Source organism: Varanus komodoensis, unplaced genomic scaffold, assembly GCF_004798865.1.
Source record: "Varanus komodoensis strain SLA01 unplaced genomic scaffold, ASM479886v1 scaffold59_1, whole genome shotgun sequence".
Taxonomy (NCBI): domain Eukaryota; kingdom Metazoa; phylum Chordata; class Lepidosauria; order Squamata; family Varanidae; genus Varanus; species Varanus komodoensis.
Genome location: NW_025336221.1, coordinates 1611518 through 1636114, shown reverse-complemented (window position 1 = coordinate 1636114; position 24597 = coordinate 1611518). Strand labels below are relative to the sequence as shown.

At 39.7% G+C, this 24597-nt stretch overlaps 1 protein-coding gene across 1 annotated transcript; it reads right to left on the bottom strand.

The window, feature by feature from the left end:
- Positions 1 to 3911: 3911 nt before the first annotated feature.
- Positions 3912 to 23238, bottom strand: APOH (apolipoprotein H). The gene is made up of 8 exons (XM_044449580.1): positions 23131 to 23238; positions 20822 to 20998; positions 17842 to 17938; positions 13439 to 13515; positions 11749 to 11937; positions 11372 to 11551; positions 8017 to 8214; positions 3912 to 5149 (listed from the first exon to the last, which is right to left on the bottom strand). The coding sequence occupies exons 1-8, from the start codon at positions 23192 to 23194 to the stop codon at positions 5079 to 5081; spliced, it is 1053 nt and encodes a 350-aa protein (XP_044305515.1). The 5' UTR covers positions 23195 to 23238; the 3' UTR covers positions 3912 to 5078.
- Between the last annotated feature and the right edge of the window lie 1359 nt (positions 23239 to 24597).

Sequence of the window (24597 nt, the reverse complement as noted above, 5' to 3'; positions counted from 1 at the left end):
CCAAAAGAAATCTAGTGATGTTAGTGAGAATTACTAGAAGATGATTTGATGTTGAATAGATATTATCTGTGGGTGTAATGGAAAAGGGAGAGTTAAAAATTTTAATAATCTTTAATATTTATAGTTTTAATTATGCAGCCAGTGTGTTTCCAAGTTTTAATTGTAAATTGTAATTGTAAATGTTATTCTATTTGTTTTATTTATGTTGTGAGCCGTCCCGAGGCTGTGTAGCAATGGGGACGGCATATAAAAACTTTAAATAAATAAATTAAAATAAATTAAAAATCCTGCTTATCTCTGAGTATCCATCACAGTACTAAAGGTATTTTTCTTCTGAGTGTTACAGATGAAATAGAAACTTAGTACATACACTGTTGCACTGTGCAATGCCATGTTCTGTGATGATACATTGCACAAGAGGGAAACTGGATAAAATCCCATCCTTCAGCTCAGGCAGAGTCACAGTGACATCTCAAAGTAGTAGGCTGGGGGCTGGGGCCAGGGCAATAAGGTCCAAGCCTAATAATACCCTTCCTTCATTAGCATATAGATTCACTTTTGGTAGTTGCTGGGCCAAGGAACTAACATTCAGTTTTGGATTTAATTTATTATCAGGGTGCTAGCCAATTTCCAGAGAAGGGCAATTCTAAAAGAAAAGGAACAGAAGTATGATTTGACAGTTGCCTAACTCAAGAGAATGACACTCCTGAAGTCTCTGTGCTCACCATGAGCCAGCTTCAAAAGTAACCATCTGTACTAAACAGCTTAGCTGTTGTATACTGGCCCTCCAGAGGAATTTAGTCTGAAAATACAATTGTTGAATATGAACAAATCCCCAGTGCAATGCAGTTCACAATTTGAATTTTTAAAAATGTATTCATTTACATAGAATATAGCTTGCTGCTTTTAAAAAATCTAATTTTCCCATGCTCTTATCTTTGTGAGTACCTCAGCAGGTTGCCACAAGAAACATGAACACAGCTTGAGGCACTCTTTCCGTTGTATATAAAGAAAAGGCAAGCTTCATTCATCATAATAAGCTCTTGGAAACACATCTAAACACAGTAAAATATTTCAGGGCTTCCCTGCAAACCTTTCATGTTTGAAATGTGAGTCACAAAATAAATTCATTTCACAACTTCAAAGACATTAGGGAAATCATTTTTATTCTTTTTGCCAGAGGATAATAATTACAAAAATATCAACATTTTACTCCTGGGGAATTATCTTTTAAGTGCTTTAATGCATCCATCTTAAATTGGTAAGTAGAATTAATGACCCACCATTGGTGGGATGAGAAGAATTCAAAAAACTTGTTCAGAAAATCAATTATCATCAACATAACAAGAATTGAATCTTGCTGTGATATTAGAGCCGAATAGTATTTTGTAATATTGCATGCTATTCTATATATGTATTTCTTGATATATTCCCAATTTAGCAATATTTAGTAATAAGTGTTTTTCAGGTTTATCTGGTACACCAGTAAGCAAATGGCTTAACTAACAATTTGTTATGGCTCTTTTTTTTTTTCTTTTCAAAAACCAATTTGGGTTTAGAAAATAAGTATAGGCCTCAGGTGCAAACATAAGGATTTTATAGATAATTGGCATTGAAACCCTATGAAAGTTGCTGCTACTGAGACCAGTGTTTTTACATTTCTAATAACATGTCACAGTTTGAATTCATATTGTGATAGAAGTATGGAGAGACTAAGTTTACTTCCAATGAAGGAACCTCAATTTCTGTAACTAGACAACAGAAACTTCAGTTGTATTTTGCTGACAGGATGCAAGCAAAATAATTACAGGTCTCAAATAGGAAATAATTATCACATTTATTGTTCCCTGCAGTCTGAGGGCTGGATTGAGTTCAAGGAAGCTTACATATAGTTATGTTGAACCATTACTAATATCTGGACAACATTGTGTGGAAAGTAATTTTCATTACAGCAGGACCCCTATATCTGCTGGTTCAGTTATCACATTTGCACTTAGCTGCAGCTCATCTTGTTCAAAAGAGAAATCATAAAGTGTTTCCTTTAAGTGAAAATTTCCAATTTAATAGGGGAAAAATCATATGGTGAGGTTGCCAGGATGTATGGTAAGAATGCATCTTCTGTCCATGAAATTGTGGGGCTTGAAACCTATCCCTATGGATACAGGGGTCCTGCTGCATACTCATTCTCAAGTTGATTGGAATTATCTGTAAAATACCTAATAATGCAGTTGGTTGCAAGGGGACTCAGGAAATCTAGGTTCTAGTCTTCACCCAGTCATGAAGTTCACTGGGTGACTTAGGCCAGTCACTGAGCACAGACTCCTTTACAACATTATCTCACAAAGGATAAAAGGAAGATGAGAACTAAATAAATAACCTTGGGTTCTTTGCAAGAAGAAGAAAAAACATAATAGGAAAAAAGGTTAATTAAAAACCTCTCAAAATATTGAGAGAGGAAGCTTCCCATGGCACTTAAAAGTATAAATAATAAAACAGATCTGGATTTATTAGCCTACCTAAACATTCCAAAGCTGCAAGCAGGCATCCACAGGCAGCATATGGAGAAATGAAAAAAGCAAGTACAGAGTGGCCAAAGCACTGCTGGCTGGAAATCAGCAGTTGCTATGAGTAGGTAGACCTGGACAACTACAAGTGTAAGCAGGAATGCTGCTGCTGCAACCGCAGCCACTCTTTGCCCAGAATTCTATGGAAGAAACATGGAAACCATGCAGAAGTGTAGTTTCAAGGTTCACATATGAAAACAAGCCATGGTGAAGCACGGAAACCATAGAACAGACTGCTTTGTCTCTGGGGTTCCATTAAGTCCATTTGTACCACACCTAACCAGAATTCAGGCATATTGACAAGCCTTGCCACCACAGTTCCACCATGCCTTCTTGTTATTACATCCGATCATTATATGTCCTTATTGCCGCAGCCTACTGGGCACAGAAGCAAATATACACACGGCAGGAGAAGGGAGAACCAGCCACTCCTCTGAAAGTATTTGGGGGAGAAACGCATTCCATATGCCTAGCCTACCCTGGTTTATTGGCTGTTCCAGGACATGCCCACCATGCTCTCCAGGTATGGGCCAGTGAAGGAGGCAGTTCCTCTCAACAAGGTGAGGAGGGATAATGTCTGCCTAGGACTTACCAAAATATTTCCAATGTTCTTGAGGGGCAGGTGAAGGGAGAACTAAGGTCCTCAGGGAAATGACAAGACAGCCACCACAGAGTACTCGATGGAAAGAGACTGTCCATGTGCTAAAGGCATTAACCCTAGCATGAAGTTCTGCCCTCTCTAGGTAAACAACAGCAGAAGCTCCCCTCAACAAGGTAAGAAGGGGATATGTCTGGCTAGCAGTCTCCAAAATATTCTGAATCTCAGAAGAGCTCTTTTGCTTTGCACCTTTCTACAATGAATCTGTCCTCCTACAGCCGCTTCAGCAAGTGGGTTCACGTGGCAAACATAATTCCAGGAATGCTGCTGCTGTGCACAAGCCGTGCCCAATCAATTGTTCAATTTGATTTCCTTGGAAGTGAACTGATGTGCACATGCTCAGACTAATTATTCAATCAAGTGGATTTTCTTAGAAACACACAGAATGAGAGGGAGAGGCGGTAAGAGAATCACACTGTTGGCCTACAGGGCTTAACAAAGAGCACTGGACTAGGAAATTTCACTAACTTGGAGCCTTAGTTGAATAGAACCCTATTTGTGTTATGAAGTGGGTTACCAAGAAAGTTGAAACATACAAGAATCTGGGTACCACAAACTATGTGATTTTTAAATAAAACAATTTTAAATGCATAGTAGTATAATGTCAGTTGCATCAAAGTTGAAACTTAATTTGCACTGGTGGTTAAGTATTCAAAGTAAGTAGAATCTGATCCCATGAAAAAAGCCAGTTTCATTTGCCTTGTCTTTATTTCTTCCACTTAAGAATCACCTTACAGTCAAGTTTTCAGGGCAACAGTCATAATTAATTACTACATTGTCCAATAGCCAAAGCTCTCCTAATTAAACAGTAAAGCATCAGTTAAAGATGAATATTAAAACAGTAAGAAAACATACTCAGACAAAGGATACAGAACAAGCACAGCATGAAAGGGGATATCTTTTAAAAACTGTTTTAAAAGTATTAAAATACCTGTGAGAAAAATGTTTGTTTTCATTGTGCAACAACTAAAAATCAATGAAATTGGAGTCAGGCAGACTGCTTTAAGGAGGCATCCGGCAAAAATAGCCTGCTTATGAAGTACCACCTGGCAGATCTCAGTGTGCAGGTGCACAGAGACAGGCTTTAGCTCTCAAGGTATGAACAGGATCATATGGGAAGAGGTGGCCTTCCAAGAGGTTGTAAGCTAAAATCAGCATTTTGAATTGAACCTGAAAACAATCAGGAAGCCAGTGGAGATTACTCAACCCTGGTATAATAGTTATCCAGTTCCAATTAGTGCTTTTGTTGTCCTATTCTATATCATTCAAGTTTCTAGATTGCCTACCTGTTTCTAGACATCATGCAAGTGTACAATAAATCACAGTAATCTAGTTAAGAAATTATCAGAGCATGGATGGTTGTCACCAAGATATCCTCATCCAGGTCAGATCATATGGCCACCCCTGTAAGGAATCTGAGACAACTCTCAGACTGTTAGAGACCCCCTCAGGTGTTCCCTCCTTCCCAGATGTGCTCAGCCACAAGCAAACAAGTGGATGATCAAGCAACTTCACATCTCCAGGCCTTAATAATGGAAAGTCATCCATCCAAATAGATGGTGCTCTGGGTGCCTCTATAATATGAACAATTTATGTAAAAGTTCTTGTTACTGCATGTTAACTCTTACACACCCATACACCATAAGTAGTTTGATAACATGTCTCTTAAAAATATAACATGAGGAAAAGTAACCAAGAAATGTAGTTTAAACACAAATATGACATAGACACATTTTTAAAATGGCTTTTAGAATATGCTGGTAAGGTTATGCTCGCATTGCAGGCTGTTGTGCTCTAAGCAGGACTCTGATGTGCCATTTGCATTCATCTTCATCTAGGCATGGAGATTGCAGGCCTCATTCCGTGCCATCACATGGTGTTAAGTGTGCTGCCTCAGTTTTTATTAAGGATTGGAAAAACCCAAGCTCTGTTTAAAATGAGTTATAAGTCTAGGTAAGAATATGTTCTTGTTGCAAATATTGGCAATCTGTCATTAAATGGTAGCCATTGTATTCAATTCAGCAAAACTCAGAATACCAACCCAGGTCAGGCAAAATAAATTTATCTATTATAAATATATTTTTATAAATTATTTTCACACAAGTAAGCTAAGCATAATATAGTGGTATTTTATCATTTTCAAATAAAGTTGTACTTAAAAGGAGGCTGAACCTTAAATTAGGTGCCTAATTCAACTTGTATATGAATAAATTAGAATTATGATAATAGAATTACATAACTTTTGCCATCTGATTGTTTGTATATAATCTGAGGCATCAGTATATGTTCCAAAGAACACTGCTTTTCTGATACCAACTCTGAAGTGAAAAATCACCTTGCATTTATGAAGTCTATCTGGAAACAAAAACGCAATTTGGCAAGTCACCTACCTTCTTTCCTCATGTATCTTCCATCCATGATATTTACCAGGAAAAGACAGAGTTGCCTTCTGGCATATGGGAAATAATACCTGCTGCAGGCCTGAGCTTCTTGAAGCAAGGCAGTCGTCGTGAGCTGGAGTGGAGGCACCCCATTCACAAGCTACTTTACTGCAGCCTCAGCTCTTCGTGAATGTATTTATTTGTTTGTTGTTTTGACTTAATTGATTTATTACTGGCCTACATCCAGATGTCTCATGAAAATCCCTTTTACTCCCTGAAATAAGTTATTCTCTTTTTTGTGAGACACTCTGAATTCAGTGGATTTGTTTCAGAGGTGCATAAGAGGGCCCTTAATTCATTTAAAGCCAGGATCAGTTTCAGCACTAATAAAATCATCAGGTTGCTCAGGAGAGGAAAGCACTGGGGCGTTTGCCTTGCTTCTATTGTACAATGGGCCCAAAAGACCATACTCCCTCCCATTATATCAGGAGACATGAAGGCTTCAGTCTTATACAAAATAATTAAACAACCAGAGGCTGCTTGGTCTTTATAACACTTCAACTCATGATGAGTTCCTGTTTTCTATCATGCATTTTAACTATGTGATTTGTTAGGTATGTCTGAAAGGCAACACTTGCAATTACAGGATTTATTAGCTTGGCCTGACTTACTTTTCCAACATCTGGGTCTTCCTTGTCATAGGATATACTACTCTTGGCTAATGTTGTGAGCAGGTGGGATGGTGGGCTTTGGCAAGCATTCCCATAGGACACCAACCATGTCACAACTACATGGTTGATTCAGATTTGTAGGATGAATAACATTTCAGTGAAGTAGAGGAGCATGGGTTTGCTCAAGGTCCTGAGATGCAACAAAGCTCAGATTAGTAGATTAGCTCAGGGGAGGACTCTGCATTGTGCCAGAGAGACCCGGAAAAGGCATGGGTATGCAGCTTGCAGGCGGGGCCACTGAGAACAAGGAATCCCCAGATGCAGACCAGACCCCTCCTTTGGAGCTGAACCCTGTGACTAGGCACCAGCAGAGGCAAGAGGCCCAATTAGATGGGCAGTGTGTGGAAAAGAGGCGCGTCTGCTTTCAGAGATCTCCTCCTCATGAGTTGGGGCACAACCGCATTCATAAGGAGTGTTCTTGGAGGTATTCACTCAATTGGGTTCAACAAACTACTCTGGGCATGCTCAGAGTCATTCTGGGTGACTAGTACTGGAAGTAATAAAGAATGTTGGTAAGATAAATGGACTGAGTTTCTGTTTGAAAAAGGAGGAAACTTGGCTCAAGACAGCTGCTCAGACAAGCCATATCTATAAATGTTTTTGCAGAAAAATTATGCAGAGTTCTAAATAGGAATTGAATATGGAACTGAATTGTCTCATTTTTGTCAATCAGCAGATTGCCACTTTAGCATCTATACTTATCCAGATTGGCTGCATTTGATTCAGCAAAACTTTTTGTATATGTCTGTTAGATGGCTCACTATCTCTTGAATAGGGGGTTGCCTAATTTGGCTAATGTCTGGCAGTGCAGCTAATGCTTCTTTTAAAAAATGTTTTGGCAATGTGCAGTAGCAGCTTCTTTTTAGGAGATTACTATATGGATAAATTTGTACAGAAGCAGTCATGAATGTTTGTTGATGTATGCACTTTAAAATCAGCTATTTCTTGAAAATTAATGATCAATATAACATTCTCCATGCCCCTTTGACAGTCAAAGCACTGCCATTACAACATTGGAATGGTAAACATTCACCTCCTATAATGGAATGAGGACCTTACAGCACATTCACATTTTGAATCCAGGGCATATAGACATGTGCCAATGCATACTTATTTGAATATCTGATCTACTTTTGTTGAAGCTTATGTATAATTGTTAAAAAGTTGTATTTACATACATAGGGTGATGAATACTTAAGACCCCCCTTCTCCTCCATGTATTTTTGTTACAGACATATCCATCTTCCAGGAGAATACAGTGAGCAGAAATGCACCTGAGGGCAGTAGAGATCAAAGGCTAGAAGCAGCCACTTCTGCAGCCACTCTTGCAAGGAGACCTTATGGAATTTCTATACCAACTATGGTAAAATGGTGATTCTGGGTCTGGGCACCCAGAGAAGTTGCAGTGAACGGTAGAAACCTTAGAACAGATCATTGATTGTCTCCATAATTTTAGAAAACTAGTCCTACTGCACAGAAGTCTGGAACCTAGGTCCAGAGGATATGACTGAGCCACAGCAGTAAGATTTCACCATAGCTTCTTGTGTCGAGTGAACCCACCAAATGTGAGTTGCACTTCCCTTGTGAATATTACATTTTCACCAACTCATTTGGCATCACGGCCATTTAAAAGTGGTTATTTCATGTGTTCAGTTTACCAAACCAGAAAAACATGATCATACCTTTGAAACAGGCAGGGACTGAAAGGTGACCATCTATGCACTGAGTAGGTACTTTATAACTACACCCGTGCTCCTTATTTTTGCAGTAGAACCAAATAGTCTCAGCATGTTGTATTCCATTCTGGAAGTGACCTTGCACTGTCACCTTCCGCCCATTGTAAAGTACTGTTGCTCTTTTAACAGGTATTTCACATGGTGCTGCATGGGGGGGGGGGAATGCAAATAACATTATTGGATAAAGAAACATTTATTGATTACCGATACAGGAATCTACAGAAACACTATGGGGCAAATTATAATCACATTGTTCAAGCCATTGCTATATTACTAAGCCAAGGAAAACTGTGCTAGTGCAGGCTATTGATGAACAGAAACCTTCATTCGTAGAGATCACTAACCAAGTATCACCTGGATTGTCAAAAGTGTTCTGCCTCTCTAGAATGATTTGTGTGTTCTTAAGCAGCATGAAATGATAACCCCCTTTTTACTATGAAGAACTGTCACAATGTTTGTTCTGCACTATCAGGCCATCTCTGACTTACAGTGACCCTTTGAATCAATGCCTTCCAAACTGGCCTGTCCTTGATAGCCCTGCTCAGCTATTGTACAGTCAAGACTGTGGCTTTCTTTATAGAATTGATCCATCCTATATTTGGTCTTAAATGACTGATGTATCTTCTGCCAATTTTCACTCCATCCTCTGATCCGAATCCAGCTTTCCTTATTAGATGACCTGCATACAGATTGAACAGATAGGAAGCTAAGATGCAGGCTCGTCTGGCACCATTCTGTTTCTCTGTATTCTGTCCTAACGATAGCTTCTTGTCTGCAATTCAGGTTACAAATCAGGATAATCAAATGCTCAGGCACACCCATTTTTTCAGAACCATCCATAGTTTCTCGTGGTCCACTCAGTCAAAGGCTTAGCTGTAGTCTATAAAGCATAGACTGATCATCTGAAATTCTTTGGTGCATTCTGGTAGCCAATGTATATTTACAGTATGAGCTAGAGTTCCTCTTACTTCTAGGAATCTAACTTAAACATCATGTATTTCTTGCTTGAGAGAAGGTAAAATTATTTGAGCACCTGGAGCATCCTTTTGCTTGTATGGGAAATTAATGCAATGATCTTATACTTCTTGGGGACTGGACACACAGTACATGGAACATTTCCGGAGGGTGGGGGGCATTGTTTTGTTTTCCATATATGCTTGCATATTCTTGTTAGGATTCAGCCTCTACAGCTTGGAATAGTTCTGTTGATATCTTATCTGCCTCAGGGGCTTTTTCCCTTCAAAGTGCTTTCAGAGCGGCTTTTACTTTTCGTATGGCAGGTTCTTCATAGAATTCCTCTTGGATAGAGTCTGCCTTCCTTCTATCTTTTCTATATAGTTATTTTGTATACTCTTTTCACGTTCTCTTTATTTTCTCCTGATCGGATAGTATGTTCCCCTGTTATCTTTCAGCATTCCCGATCTAGGATTGAATTTCCCTTGGATTTCTTGGATCTTTTAGAAGACGTCTCTTGTTTTCCTCTTCTGTTGTTTTCTTCTATTTCTTTGCACTTGCCAGTGTAATACTATTTTTTGTCTCCAAGTAATAATCACTGAAAAGTTGTATTCAGGAGTCTAGCCCTCCTTCTTTCATCTTTTGCTTTTCACCTGTCCTTAGCAATTGTGTTTCTTCTGCCATGCATCTATATGCTCCCCCTGCTTTTTGCTACAGGATTTTTTCTCCATTCACCCCTGATATCTCTTCATGGTCCAGTTCATTGTCCTTTTGGTTCACAGTTAGCTGAGTTTGGGAATGCAAATCTGTTCTTTATGTGGACTTCACATTCCTCAGGAATATTATTAAGGTATTTTAGCACTATGCCCTTTCCTCTTTACTCTGATTTTTGATATTAACAGTTCATTGTCACTAGCAGAATTTGCTCCTGGTCTTTTTTTTTGGTAGTGAAAATAGGGCTTCTCATCTCTTACTTCCAATTTTGTAATCTGATTTCTGTATTTGACATCTGCTGATGTCTATCTGTACCATCATCTGATCAGGTGCCTGAAGCATGCATTTCCAATAAACAGATGGTTGGCTTCAAAGAATTCTATGAGTCATTCTTCTGCTTTATTTCTGACTGCTAGACCAAATTCTCCCACAGCATTGGATTCTGCTTTCTTTCTCCTGCACATGGTCCTGTCACCTATCAGCGTGACTTGTTTTAATGTGTTGCCAACTTCCTCTTGGGCTTCCACATAAAAGTTTTCAATTTCTTATTCTTCAGCATTTGTTGTTAGAGTGTAGACTTGAATTATGGTTATGTTGATAGGTTTTCCACAAATTCTGATGGATACGATTCAGTTGGACTTTGCATCCCCAACTGGCTGTGCTACATCTCACCTCAGAATTCAAGTCACTCTGATTCTTCTGAGTTTATTTCCAGAGTAAAACACTTCATGTATGTCTGACTGAATGTCCTATTCCATTCCACTATATATAGAATCATAGAATAGTAGAGTTGGAAGGTGCCAAAAGTTCATCAAGTCCAACCCTCTGCTAGTGCAGGACACCTAGTCACATGATCCTGCTTAGACAATGGAGCAAACACTTTTTGAATGTCTCCAGCAAGGGAGAGCCCACAACTTCTCCAGGTGAAATGTTCCATTGTAATACTGCTCTACAGATGTGTTGTGTTGTATTATGCCTGTAATGTAATTATTTAAAAGGCCCTAATACAGTGAATTTTGCCAAGCCCTTCTTAAAGCATCAGGACTTCTATTAGTCACAGCTAGCTCTGTCAAGATTAGAGCGGTAGTTATTCATGGGATTTTTTTTTTACTGTGATTTTTAAATTGTTATGGTAAGATAACATACATAACTTCTTAATCTATTAATTGACCAGATTTCCCAAGGAGCTGACACATAATGGATTCTTATACAACACAATAAAAACAACAACACTTATCTATATTTGTATTTTAGCACCACATATTATTTCATACCTGGATGTCTTTCTTATCATTGTGTGACTATATTGTAAAGATATCATAATTGTAGCATGCAACTATAGCATGTTTTTGACACCATCTAAAAATGCATTTATTTACTCAGACTTTCCTAAATGAGAGTATGCATTCTGTTCCCCTGCATAGCAATAGTTTTAATATTTGTATTTTTATAGTAATGTTTCAGCAAATATGCATTGTAATGCATACAAAGTATTTTCATGTTTCACAACTTCCACAAATGGCTAAAAATAGCAAATATGGAAAGTACCATGTTTATCAAGATATTAAGTAAGCAATAATAAATGTCCAGAATCTAGTTTATTCTTACAAATATTTCAGATGCTGAGTTATACCTCTGCAAGTTGGTTTTCCTGACCACTGGCCTGTTTTTTCACACCTGGATTGTGCAGGACCTTCTAGCACATATGGTGGATTACATCCGTAGCTCACAGTATCTTTATAGTCATAAGTTCTGCGAAGAGCAAAGTTTATAAATCCATTTTCTATTTCTTCTGGATAGGGGCACTGTACAACTGTGTTAGGAAAGATGCAAGAGAATATATGATGTAAGAACACAGAGTCCATCCCCAAAAAAGGGCTTAGTGTCCTACTGTCAAAGCCCTGATCCCTGGAAAGACCACAAAGGGTGTTTCTGGGATGATTAAGAGACAACCGACCCCTTTGCTCAAAGCAGGCTTTAAAGCAGCAGTACTGCATTTATGTTACTTACATCTGCATTCTGGTAGTTCACTCCAGTTCCCAGTGGCCAGACACGTAGCTGTTTCACTTCCAAACAGGGCAAGAGGTGATAAACATTCAAACATGATTACATCTTGAAAGACTGATATATTCCCTGGTTTCAATCTACGGTAAGTAAGTGCTTCATATGGAGAAATTGGAGGTGGAGGACAAATCACAGCTGGAAATGCAAAGCAAATTTATATCATACAATATCACCACCTTACTCTTTCAGCCAACATCATACAGTAGACTTTTGTCCCTTACAGAAATCAATATAAAGTGGTATGTGAGAGTATCTGCTAAATCTGTAAAAAGCTCTTAGCTGACTATGATCCATTAAAGTGGCTTGAAAAGATTCATTACACCTCTTAAAGTGTTTCATAAATATAGAAGGGTAGAATACAGCAAATGTCCACCAAGCTTTTATCCAAACTCTGCTGTAGTCCCTAATAAAATTTTATTTTTATCTTGAGTCTTGCCCATTGGAGAAGTGTGACAAAAATGTAGAAAATGCTGTTTGCTGATAGTTTAAAGATCAGTGGTAAAAGTAGTAGTTCAAGAATAAAAGGGGAAGAGGCCTAGAGATATTCAGTGTATCATTTACGGCAGAACAAGTTTGAGATAATGTTAACTCTTGCCTGGATTTACTCTGAGTTTGTATGAAAATCAACAAAGTGGCATCCACTGAATAGAAAGAAAAAGGCAGGAAAAAGTCCTAACCAGCCAAAACTTCTAGTCAGCCAAACAGTCAGCATCTCAAAATTTTCCACATGGAAGACACTGTTTTTTTTATTCTCAAGTCACCCCTGAGAAAAAAGCATAGTACTTGAACTTTTGGGGCAGTAAATTAGCATGTGCTACTTTGAGGTTTCCTAAACTTATATTCCTACATTTAGTATCTTCTTTCCTTCAGCCACCATCGCTACTTTCCTGGTCCTTAATAATTACAAAATTTGCAGCACAGCTTGGCGCGTGTAAACTATTCAATTGCAGCTGTAGTAAGAGATCGTTCACATTAATACATCTCAGAAAATTAATTGGAGTGTTTTTCTTTTTGATCTTGAAGTATTGTTGGAATATTTCATTCTGTTTAAAAATGTTTGTAAGCCAGCCAGAGATGTGTCGTAATTGGACGGTATAAAAATACCCAAATAAATAAATAAAATGTGTATATTTAAAGAACTGATGGTTTTCATAAGCAAATCACCATTCCTGTATTCTGTCACATGCACAATTTATCTTGTCATGTGCTGGACTGCTGGCATCTACAATGTGGTAAACTTAATTTGTTATAGAAACAAATGTCACTTCTGTGCCAAATTTCAGTTTTCTAGTAAAAGTAGAAATATTTCAAGTATTCAGAGGTACATTGCATGTGTTCCTTTTTGAGGGGGAGTGGTACAAGTATTCCCTTATTAGATGTCTCTAATAATCAGGATAGTGTATCCTAAATTTCACAGTAGATCTCTTGTGGGTGTGCAAGTACTGTACATGGTTGAGACAGGGCGGACATAAATGGCCCATTTATATGGGAGAGGTATAATGTCCTAGGTAAAGCCTTATTTTAATTAGGGTGACTTACATACATACAACAAAGCATGTAAATACCTTGATAAATTTGCTACTCCCTTGTGGAAAATCAATCCCATGTATCTTTACATACATGTATATATACATACGTTGGCATGCAGGTAGCCCTGGTTGCCATTGACCATCTGCTTGACATTGGCTGGTTTGAGGTCCTTGAAGAAAATACCTAAGAATGAAAACATTTAAATAATGGCCATTTTGACAGTATTTGTACTAGGGCTTAACTCCCCCCCCCCACCAACATTGAAAAATCATTTAACAGAAACTGTATCAGCTTTTCCACAGGAACATCATAGTTTCTATAAAATTTTCCATCAGAAATCATTGTTTATTGGGCCTAGTCATGTGTACCCTCTTAAGTCCCCCTAATACAGTGGTGCCTTGTAGTTTGTATGACTTTAACTTCAAACTATTAGAGTTCAAACATTAGAGTCTAGTTAAAATTGGTCCACAGTTTGATTGATGCTTCTAAGTTTGAACTACTAAGACATCATTGGTTGTGCACCAAAGTTGGGAAAAAAAGCCTTGATGTCCAGAATTGACTTGACTTGATTTGATTTGTCAAGGTAGTTGTTTTCAAAGTGAAGGAAAATATTTTGAGGGGGATCAATGGCAATGTGTCTTTTATTGTAAGATTTTTATTTAAACATTCAACATATTTTTTAATCGTGCCTTGAATATAACCTCAAACTTAATTCATTTCAGAGACCATATTAGCTGTTTAACTTTACTACTGCATTGTTTAAGGTCTGGGAATGGATTAATTCACTTTCCATTCTTTCTAATGGGAAAAATTGATTTGGAATTCAAATGATTCAGAGTTCAAATGGCCTCTTGAAAGGAATTAAGTCTGAAGTACAAGGCACCACTGTAGAAGGAGGTTCTCAAAGTTCAACACAGCAATTCCCCTGGTCCACATAAAAATTAACTGCTGAAGGTTCCAGACCTCCCTAATTGTAATTAATGGTCGAGAGAAGGTTGGATGCAGAAGTTAACTGTTTGATATCATTCTTATTCTGGCCATGAGGCAAAGCATGATAGCAGTGGACTGCAAACTAAATCAGGTAAGTTAGCAATAGGAGATCTGGGTTGCGCTTGACAAGTAAGCTTCCTTCACCTCATTTCCACTTATTGACTGACTTCCAAATACCTTATCATGATTGACATTTCACTAATTAGATAAAAGAAAAACCTCTCCTGCAACCTCATGTCTGTGAACCTAGAATATGGTCAGTCCCATCACAGTGCAGCAAGTATAACATTTTTTAAACCAAGTCTATCAGGTAAGAGGACTCCAACCATTTTGCCAAATATATATCTAGCATCCAGTAGGCAGTATCCAATGCAACACCATAACTTACGTAAATTACCTTGGTTGGATATTGCCCAAAGTTTGTAATGCATAATATGAAGAGCAGTGGAGATCAGCAAAGCTTTAATCAATAACTATTGAAAACTGCCCTCTGCAAATATTTTTGCAACTGATTGCATGATTTATTGCAGTGCCAGAAACATGCCATAACTGTTCTCTAATGTTTGCATTGGATTATAATTGCCTTCCTGTTCTTATTTCTTTATCTAAATGAAGTTCTTCACATCTTAGAAGCATGTAGCCTAGAAGGTAATTTCCTCCATTCTGTTCTACTACAATTTCTGACATGGACCAAGAGTGCTTTCTAGAGTTCATTATCTCAGATTAAAAAAATAATAAAAAGGCAACCAGGAATTGTGAAATAACTCCTTTTTCTGAACAGATTTACAAAAACCAAAACCTGAATACTGTTTTGAAATATTGCTATGATCTTCTACTACTTAAGACTAATTTTGTTGCTAGCCTTCAGTCTTCAGGGAGCTTTGGCTGCTGGGCAGTATAGAATTAAACAGTCATAATGCAGTATGGAATCAGGTAGGAAGTTGGATTCAGAAGTAAAAACAAACCTGTTAAAGAATTTTATCCACAGATTTCTACTGAAATACTAAATAGTGCCAGGCAAGCAACCTAAGAGAGTAGTCCATAAATACTCATGCAGTGTTCTATATATTTTCATCTGTTATATGCATTAGCATTCAGCCTTGAAAATCCACTGGCTAACACACAAGACTAGAGTATGGATATGCTAGAAACTGTGTACACATTCTGCACTAGTGGTAAATTGGCCCAATTCATCTATCATGAACTGATATACAAGAATTGAACAGAGGGAGCAATGGGACCTTGTCTGTACACCATTGACTTGGTAAGGGACCATTGCCTTCACAATTTTGTGAGCTGTTTTCAGGCAAGATGTACAGCCTAACATGAATAACTGGTACCTGGGATGGTTTGGTTTGTCTTGACTCCCAATCTCTTTTCTTTTTGTGTCATTTACTTTTAGTTATAACCCTATAAATGGGCTGCCATGTTCTTTAACTTAAGTATGGCACTTAGCACATTTCAGGCACTTTATGAGTGAGAAGTCATACATAAATGTTTTTCTGGCTTGTTTTCCTATCAGAATTTAAGAGTATTTATATCAGACCTTATATGGTGAAAAGTAAAAAAGGTTCACAAAGGCATCACAAAGGTCTACATTGGACTTCTGCAACTTGTTGTCCACTATAGAGTTGGGCTACAACTCCCACAATTCCTAATGGCCATGCTGGACGGGAATTATAGGAGGTGCAGTGCAACATATCTGGAAGGCAGGTGGCTGGGATAGACTGCACTAAACCAAAGCTATCTCTGGTCTGTTAACAGACCTAAAATAGAATAGCATTCATGCTACTGTAAAAAGAACTAAACAGAATAAACGCACCCTATACAGCTGTCAGCTGCGAGGTGTTTTGGACACAGTACCCTCCTAAGTAGAGATGTTTACAGCCATTTCTGGCTATCTTAAAAGCTGGAAATGTGGGGGTCAGGAAGGTATGCAAGCATCTGGTGTCAGTGTGGGAGCCAGGGGTTCATACCTGTGTTCCAGTAACATATAAGAAGGCACCCATATGATCTGTCCATTTGCTTTGTAATGATTTATAGTGTGTTCCTTTAAATGTTGCTAAGTTTCAGAAGAACAGGGGGAATAAAAGAGGGGAGAGAGTGAGAGAGGTGATTGGTTGATGACTGAGTGTGTCAGCAGAGCTGGAAGTGTGTGCGGAGAAAGAGAGAAAAGATTATCATCAGTCAGTCAGCACTTGCAGTCAGTTGGCATCACTCAGCGGTCTGCAAAATCTGAAGAGGCAGCCTTCTCATTAGAATCGCATGCAGTGCTATGCAAGACACTTCTAAGGAAGGAAGGAAGTAGGATACTTGGAAGACATATTGGTGTCAAGGAAAAATTCAAAATCTAATATTGTGAAGTATTATAAGGGTGAGAGAGATAGAAGTTGAGAGAAACCTGAGTACAGAAGGGAAGATTAAACTGAGATTTTAAAAATATGGACTGGTCAAAGTACTTTCAGAAGAGAAAGGAGAATCTGAGATTGAGGAGTGTTTGTGACAGGAAAGAGTGGCATCCTCAGAAGTTTTTAGTATACACTGTTTTATTTGCTAAGGAAATAAATTACAGAACATCTTGGAACCAATATGCTTCTTGTACAAATAAAGTTTTATTTTGTAGGTTGTTAACCCAGAGTCATAGGCTGTTTGAATACAGGACTCAAGGCCACATAATCCAACAAATGAACCTTGTAGCTTGGGCACAATACAGTGGTAGAAGTTAATTAATAAGATTGGAATTAAATACCTGGTGGAAGCATTACATACTGAGAGAAAGAGAGGGAGATATTAAGAAAATTTAAGACATTCCATATCCAGACAAAATATAGAAGAGTACTAATGACATGATGACATGATCATGATCAAGGCTTTGCTAACATGGATGTAAGCATGGTATGGAACCAACCACACCTGACAGAAGCTGTGGTGGAAGCTGGCAGTGGCTGATTAATGGTACAAAGACATCAGCACAAGGAATGTGCTAAGCACATGGTGGTGAACTCTTGGGTTTGTTTTGTGTTTGTGTATGTTATCAGCACTTAATAGCAGGCCTTGTAGGCTAATTTCACCTTTTACAATTGGCACACAATGATGTGAATGGCGTAAGACCATTCTTGATGTAGGTATAGCTTATCTGTTAACTCCAAAGCTTGCATACTTCTTTATCAACAGATGGTCCCACAAGAGTAACCTTTCATTCTATGGGCCTTGTTGATTGTGGACATGGTCATCTGTTGTAACAATAGTTTGGTAGTTCTTAGTTGTTCACAGATACAACCACAGAGAAATTATCAATATTTTGTTTGGGTCCAGAAAGACCTGAAGCTGCCTTTCTTAGACAGTAGGATATGTACAATTCTTCACAAATGGCAAAGGACACAGTAGTGCACTGAACATCATGCATAGCTTCTTTTCTGTGCTATACTTATCCCTGTCAGGGACAGCAGGAAGCACATGTTAAGCTTCATCTGTTAAAAAAAAATCAATTTCACTAGTATAACAACATGCACAACTTACCCAGTATCACATGAAAATGTAATAACACTCTGGTAGCTGAGGCTTGTATGAAGTATTCTTCCATTGTTCATTGGTTCAGGCAATGGACAGTTTCTTGCTGGTATAACGTATGACAATGTTTTATTATTAGATGGATAAACAAGAAACAATTCCAGAGGTGAGATAATCAAACCATTCTGTAAGATCTATGGCATATTTTACTTACAACCTTCATTTATTGGAGTTCTATGCCTTCCCATTGTCAAAGCTTTCCTGGTGGGTTACCTAGAGAGCCACCTATAAGGCTTCTGCTGTGGAGTAGTATAGAAATGTGAATAATAATAATATAGCAGGACCCCATATTTTCTAGGAATAGGTTCCAAGCTCCCCCCCCAGTGCATGACTGAAACCCTAGATAGTATTAAACACTACATTTGCAGGGGTTAGGGGTGCAGGACCCCCACAAAAGTGAAAAAATCACACAGATATCTCTAGGAAACGACACACTCTGTTTGGGGATGCCATGCTCTTTGACTTGGTACTAGTACAATGTTTTGTCTCTCAATGAGCATGAAGAATCTAGAGGTATTAACAGTTTTTCTGTAGAGATATTTGTGGTTTTTGCACTTTCCTGGGGGTCCTGTGCCTCAAACCCCCATGAAAGTGGAAAGCCAATAGTCAACCTTGATTAAGTGAAACCATGGTAAATAAGACAGCAGATACAGGGGTCCTGCTGCTGTAGTAGTAGAAATAGTAATAACAATAATATTAATAATTAATTAAAACATACTATAGTATAAACAGCCATGTATGTACAAACATGTAAATATGCTTGTTTACAAGTAACTTGGAGGACAGTCTGTCAGCCAATGAACCCAAATTTGTAGGTACGTGGAGACTATATTAATTTTTTGACAGTCAAGGATTCCTCCACAGCACTGGTGACTAACTTACTTCATATTGTTTAGGAAAATCCTTTCACACATCCCTTTTCTATGTTCCATATCCATTTTCTTAAACAGGCTAACTGGAGCTCTGTGGCAACATCATGTCTGGCAGGGGGCATCGCTCAGTACTCAGGCTGAGCACCAGCATTGCATACAGAAGGGCCTAGCTTGAAGGTGGAGCCTCTCCAGTTAAGAAGCCAAGGGAAAGATTCTGTGCTGACAGAGAACAATAATAACCTAGACAGACAAATAGGATGATGTGGAATCAGGCAGCTTTCTGGTCCTAAAGGGTTTCCTTGATGGAACTTGCCATGCGGAAGATGCTCTGGCAGGCATGATTTCAAACCCTTATTTCGGAGGAGAAAGAGTGATAGTGTTTCTTCACATGGCCAGCTGATCTAGAGCAGGCTGGGGGATGGAAGCAGCTGCCTTGGGAAATAGTTTAAAGTCTTGTCACTTAAGCTTAGCACTAAGAACAAGGGAATTAGACTAGCTAACCTAAGGCCTGGATTGTGCAAGCTAAAAGTGACTGTGGCATTGAAAACACTTTGCTGTGGTCTAGTTTTAAAAAGACACGTTGAATGTTTTTAGTCTTCAGTCTCCTCCTGAAATGTTTCCTGATGACGCTTTTCACAGCTTTGTGGCAGGCAGAAACCAATAGTTATAGCTTTTCCCATCTTTGTAAGAAAAACTGTGATTTTATGTAAGCAGAATCCTTTGGTTCTGGAACGCTTGGATGTTTCTCAGTTTGCAGTGAAGCCTGTGGATGTGGATGGGATTCCTGAAGAGGTGAAACCAACTATTACCCCTACAATTCCCAACTTTTAAGGCAGCTAGAGATGGCTGTAAACATCTCTCCTCAGAAGGGTATTGGGAAGGAGGAGGTGATAATGACCATTGCCTGAAACATATTCTCTGGCCCTCTCTGAATGGGATAATTTCTGGCTAGTTTCTCATATCCCTTTCTTAGGAAAAGATGGTGCTTTTGCTCCTCAGCTCCAGGCTTCCATGGCAGGATGCAATTCAGTTTAGAGAAGAGAGGCCTGTTTACATGGCCTGTTTAGAGGACAGAGACAGCTTTTGCACAGCCTTCCCTGACTTGGTGCCCTTCAGATGTTTTGGACTTCTGCCAGCCCCAGGATAGATAACCAATGGGGGAATGCTTGGAGTTGTAGTCCAAAACACCTGGTAGCCACAACACCTGGAGGGCACCAGGTTTGTGAAGGCTGCCTTAAGGGATGGCCTTTGCTGAGAACAGGACAGGGTGAGTTTTCCCCTTTTCCATCTGTTTAAGTTACCATGTGCCACAGTGTACTTCTGAATGGCTTGGCTGGGTTGGGACAAAGGTCCTTTCTTTAGAGGTGATTAAGGGCCTTCCTTTGAGGTTGGGGCTTGAAAGTGCCTGCTGGCTTTCAGGTTTTGGTGATGTTGCGACCAAACTTTGGTGGGGTATGGTAGCACATGCCCTGGGAGTTTTGGAGAGTTGAATACGGCCTCTGAACCTTGCAAAGGTGCCCAGCCTTGCCTTAAATGCTGCAGTAGCTGCTGCCGCCACCACCACAATGGCTTTTTCGACTGCCGCACATATGTCTGACTCAGTTTTTTATCTGCACATCATCTTGCCATAGGTTAAGTTAAAAGCATGAAATGTGACTTTCCCTAAGACAGTATAATTGGCACCCTGGGTGACATTATATCTGTACTGATATCCAGATGTTCACTGCGCAAGCAATGCAAATCAAATGTTTATTGCCACTGACCCATGGCAAAGCCACACTTCAAACCAGCCCTAAAATGTTGGTAAAGCAACCCTGTCACCTCAGGGGTAGGGTGGATGATTTGATTCTTCTGGTATTGCTGAGGGAGGGGAGGAAAGCAGAAGGGGCACCTCGATTAATGTGGGCAATTCAGCAGAATTAAAGAGGAGAACTTACAAAGATGAAAGCCATGATTGCATTTAAAAAGCAGAAACAGAAGCAAAACCCATCAGATCACTGTCTCAGGCTATGTTGAGCTGGAAGCAACAACAGGGGCAGTAGGAAGAATCTGCTTACGTGTGCATCTCAGTGTGATGGCAGGCCATCGGCCACGTATTGGGCATGTGTATCTCATGTTGCCCGACTGAGGAACATAGCCAGGATTACAGCTGTACGAAATTTCTTCTCCAATGCTGTATTCTGCCTTGTTTATGTCAGCAGTAGCCAGTGGGATTTCAGGTGGCCTGGGACAGACTGGAAGATACAGAACAGATCTTGTGGGCATGAAAACAGGTCTTGTAGGCATGAAAAACAGCACTGCTTTCACAGGCATTGCTGTTCTCTGGTGTTATTGAAGCAACAATATAAACAGGTAATAAGTGTCATTACTTTGTCTTCGCTGATGCCATCAAGCAACACAGTGATCCAAAGACAGAGAATGATACAAGATTGTGATTCAGTTTGTCCTGCATCATTCATTCAAAGTATATTTGGATGAGAGCCAGTGTGGTGTAGTGGTTAAGAGCATGGGACTGGGACTCAGATGATTGGGGTTCTAGTCCCCACTCGGCCATGGAGCCAACTGGGTGACTTTGGGCCAGTCACAGACTCTCAGCCCAACCTACCTCACAGGGTTGTTGTTGTGGGGATAAGATGGAGGGGGAGATATAAGCTGCCTTGAGCCCTTTGTAGGAAAAAGGCGGGATATAAATCGATAAATAAATAAATATTTGCAACAGTTGACTTGTAGGCTTTTAACAGTCGTTGCTGGAGAAATACTTCCTTCCTCCTGGCACAATTCAGGTTGGATGAGCTCAACTGCAGGAAGGTTTGTTAGAAGGAAAACTGCAGGCAGGAAGCAGAATTGTTTCCAGAACCCACAAGGCATTATGGAATGTGTTAAGGGGATAATGCGATCCAGCAAGGGTGCCACCCAATGCTCCCGGCCTGCAGTGCACTTGAGCCTCTGAATTTGGAGGCTCACACCTATCCTGTGCACAAAGCAAGTCAACAGTGGTGGTCTCCACTGCTACAGCTTGAGCTGTGTCTTTCACCTAAATGGCCATTTTGGCCATCTGTGTGGAGTACTAGGGAGGGCAGGGAAGGAACTGCGAGTGCATCTATCTTTAAAATGTTTGTGAAGAGTCGACATCCAAGCATCCAAATCAACCAAGTTCAGGCCATTCTGGCAGGCAAGCCACTCCCCCACCATGTTGTTTTTCATAGCACTGAAACCTGACCCACTTCTTGGGCTTGCAGAGGGAGGATATGGGGGGGGGGGACACGAGCGGGGGGGGCGGAATCCCAGCATGAAAGATAAGGACATGAGCTTGTCCTTATGCCTTTAACTCCCTGGGAATTACTCCCACCCCAGCAATAGCACCAGGGCAGGATCAGAAAAATGGTGAGGGGTGGGGAGAATTGCCATGTTCCCAATCCAAATAGCTGCCCCCACCTCCGCTATTTGCCAATGCTGCAAAAAGCTGGTGAGGCCTTTACATGGCTTACATTTTGGCCTCATTTACAGGAGCAGAAGGGAATTTTTAGTCATGTTTTAGATTCTGCACATCTCTCCCACAGATCAATAATAATAATAATAATAATAATAATAATAATAATAATAATAAATCTGAGGTGATGTGAGTCCGATGCTCGCCTTTGAACAAGAAGGTTCAAAGGAGAAGGTTGCTGGGCCACTTTCTTTGGCTTTGCCCCTACAGTCTGGGGTAAGAACCTCTGCATATGTTCCTGTTGCACGGAAGAGCTAACAAGTAGGCAGGCGCATGCAGAGCTTGGTTCACATGCCATGCACTCCAGTGCTGGAGCAGGGGAGGGCACAGCCTTTGTGCATGTAATAAACAATGTATTTAAGGAAGTGATCCATTTGGTTCTTTTCCAGGACTCAAGGCAGTGTACAATGAAATAGTGAAACAGGTTCAACAAGCCAGCCAAAAACTTCCCATAAAAATTGTCCATTGCCCAGGGAATCTAGGAAACAACAGACCAGTCTGCCTGTGAGATAGCACAACGTCGTCTTGTCCTGTTAAAAATGGGTGGACAGGCCTCAGGCTGGCTGGATTTACTTTTCTGCAATCCACCCTGAGGTTCGCCAGCATGATTAATGAATTCTAGACCATTGTTTTGATTTTGAGTCCCAGAACTGTGCACAAAGTCCTTCTCTACAAATATCCATTCCTGATCACACACCGCACTCTGTTTCTTCATTCAGAGGCATCCATTTTAGGGAAATGATTTTGTCGTTGCTAATGTTAGATAATCAGGATTCAGAAATCTTTGCCAGTCTATTCCAGATCACCCAGAGTGCTCCCAAGAGATCCAGATCAAGATTCTGCTCATCCTGTTGTGGAAAAAATAGAGACACTTACCATTAGCAGCAAGAGTGGTCTGGGCAAGGACAACAATCCATAGGATGAGTAGGACAGGAGACATTGCTGTTGAACTGCAGAGGGCCAAAATGAGCTCCAGCTCTGGAGTGTTCCTAAAATAAACAGTCCAGAAAGGCTAAATTTTAACTGCATGTTAGATTCTTGTAAACAAAGGGGAGAACAGAAAGAAAAGTGTGTGGCAAGAGAGATTCCGGTAAGTGCTAGATAAGCAGACTGAACCAACGGTCATGCAGTGCTTACCTACCACTGCAGCTTGAAGGTCTCATCCCATTTGGAAATCTTTTGTACTCCAGGATGTTCTGGACAGAATGCCTCACTGCTCTGTCTTTATCAGATGTGGAAGCGGGGGAAGGTGTTGAGTAAGATGAACTCTCCATATAATTTGCTGTTTCTTCCTGCTCACATTTTAAGACTTGTACTTTGGGTAGAATCAATTAATTACTTTGGAAATTTTATACCTGCCAGACACTGGTCCCCCGCCTGCCCCCCTCTGGAGAGATTTTAATATATGTGTGTGTGTGTGTGTGTGTGTGTGTGTGTGTGTGTGTGAAATTAAGGTGGCAATCCTATACTTACTTCATTCAAAATTATTATCTCTGAATAAATAGGCATAGCACTGCCCTGTAAATGTTGCACAGATAAGCTTTTAAATAAATACATAAATGTCAGAATGAATATATTGTAGGAAAATGTATACAGTATAACAAAAAGTGCATTAGTCAGATGTAGTCCCACTAAATTGAATGAGCTTACTCCCAGGTAACATACAAATAATTTTTGTATACAATAGTGGCCCGTACTTGACTTGTTTACTTGGAAACCATACCCAGCCATTTCAGTAGAATCTGCTTCTATCAATACCTACACAGAAGGAAATCCTATTTATTTTGGTGGGACTCTTCAGCCACTAGCTTTCATTTCATCGCAGTTGGTTTAATGTAATGTTTGGGTCATGTTTAATTCAGGAGTAGCCAACATGAAGTATAGCAAGCAGCCTGTGGCCCAGGCTTCAGTGCTGTGAAAAACAACCCTGAGGGGAAGTGGATTGCATACCAGAATGAGTTTAGTTTGCTCACTCTGGATCCCTGGATGATTTTAAAAGGGAGCAGCTGCATGTCCTTCCAGAAGGTCTCCTTTCATCTTTACTTCTATGGGCAGGCCTTGTGGAGCAACCCTGAGCTTGCTTACCTGGGAGTAAGAATGACTGTGCATGAGTTTGGGGTGTCAGAGAAATCTGTCCTGGATTCAAACGAGCTTGGATTACTACAATTTGCACCCATATATTCCACAGTGGACCAGCTTTTTTCAAGTCATGAGTATTCTGCTGCCCAAAGTCATATACTTTCTTGAGTTTTTTGCTTAGAGGATGCAATTTGGGTGAATTCACGTTGGTTAATGCACACTTGCCATTAGTGCAAGTAGAATGACATTCTGGTTTTAAAAAAT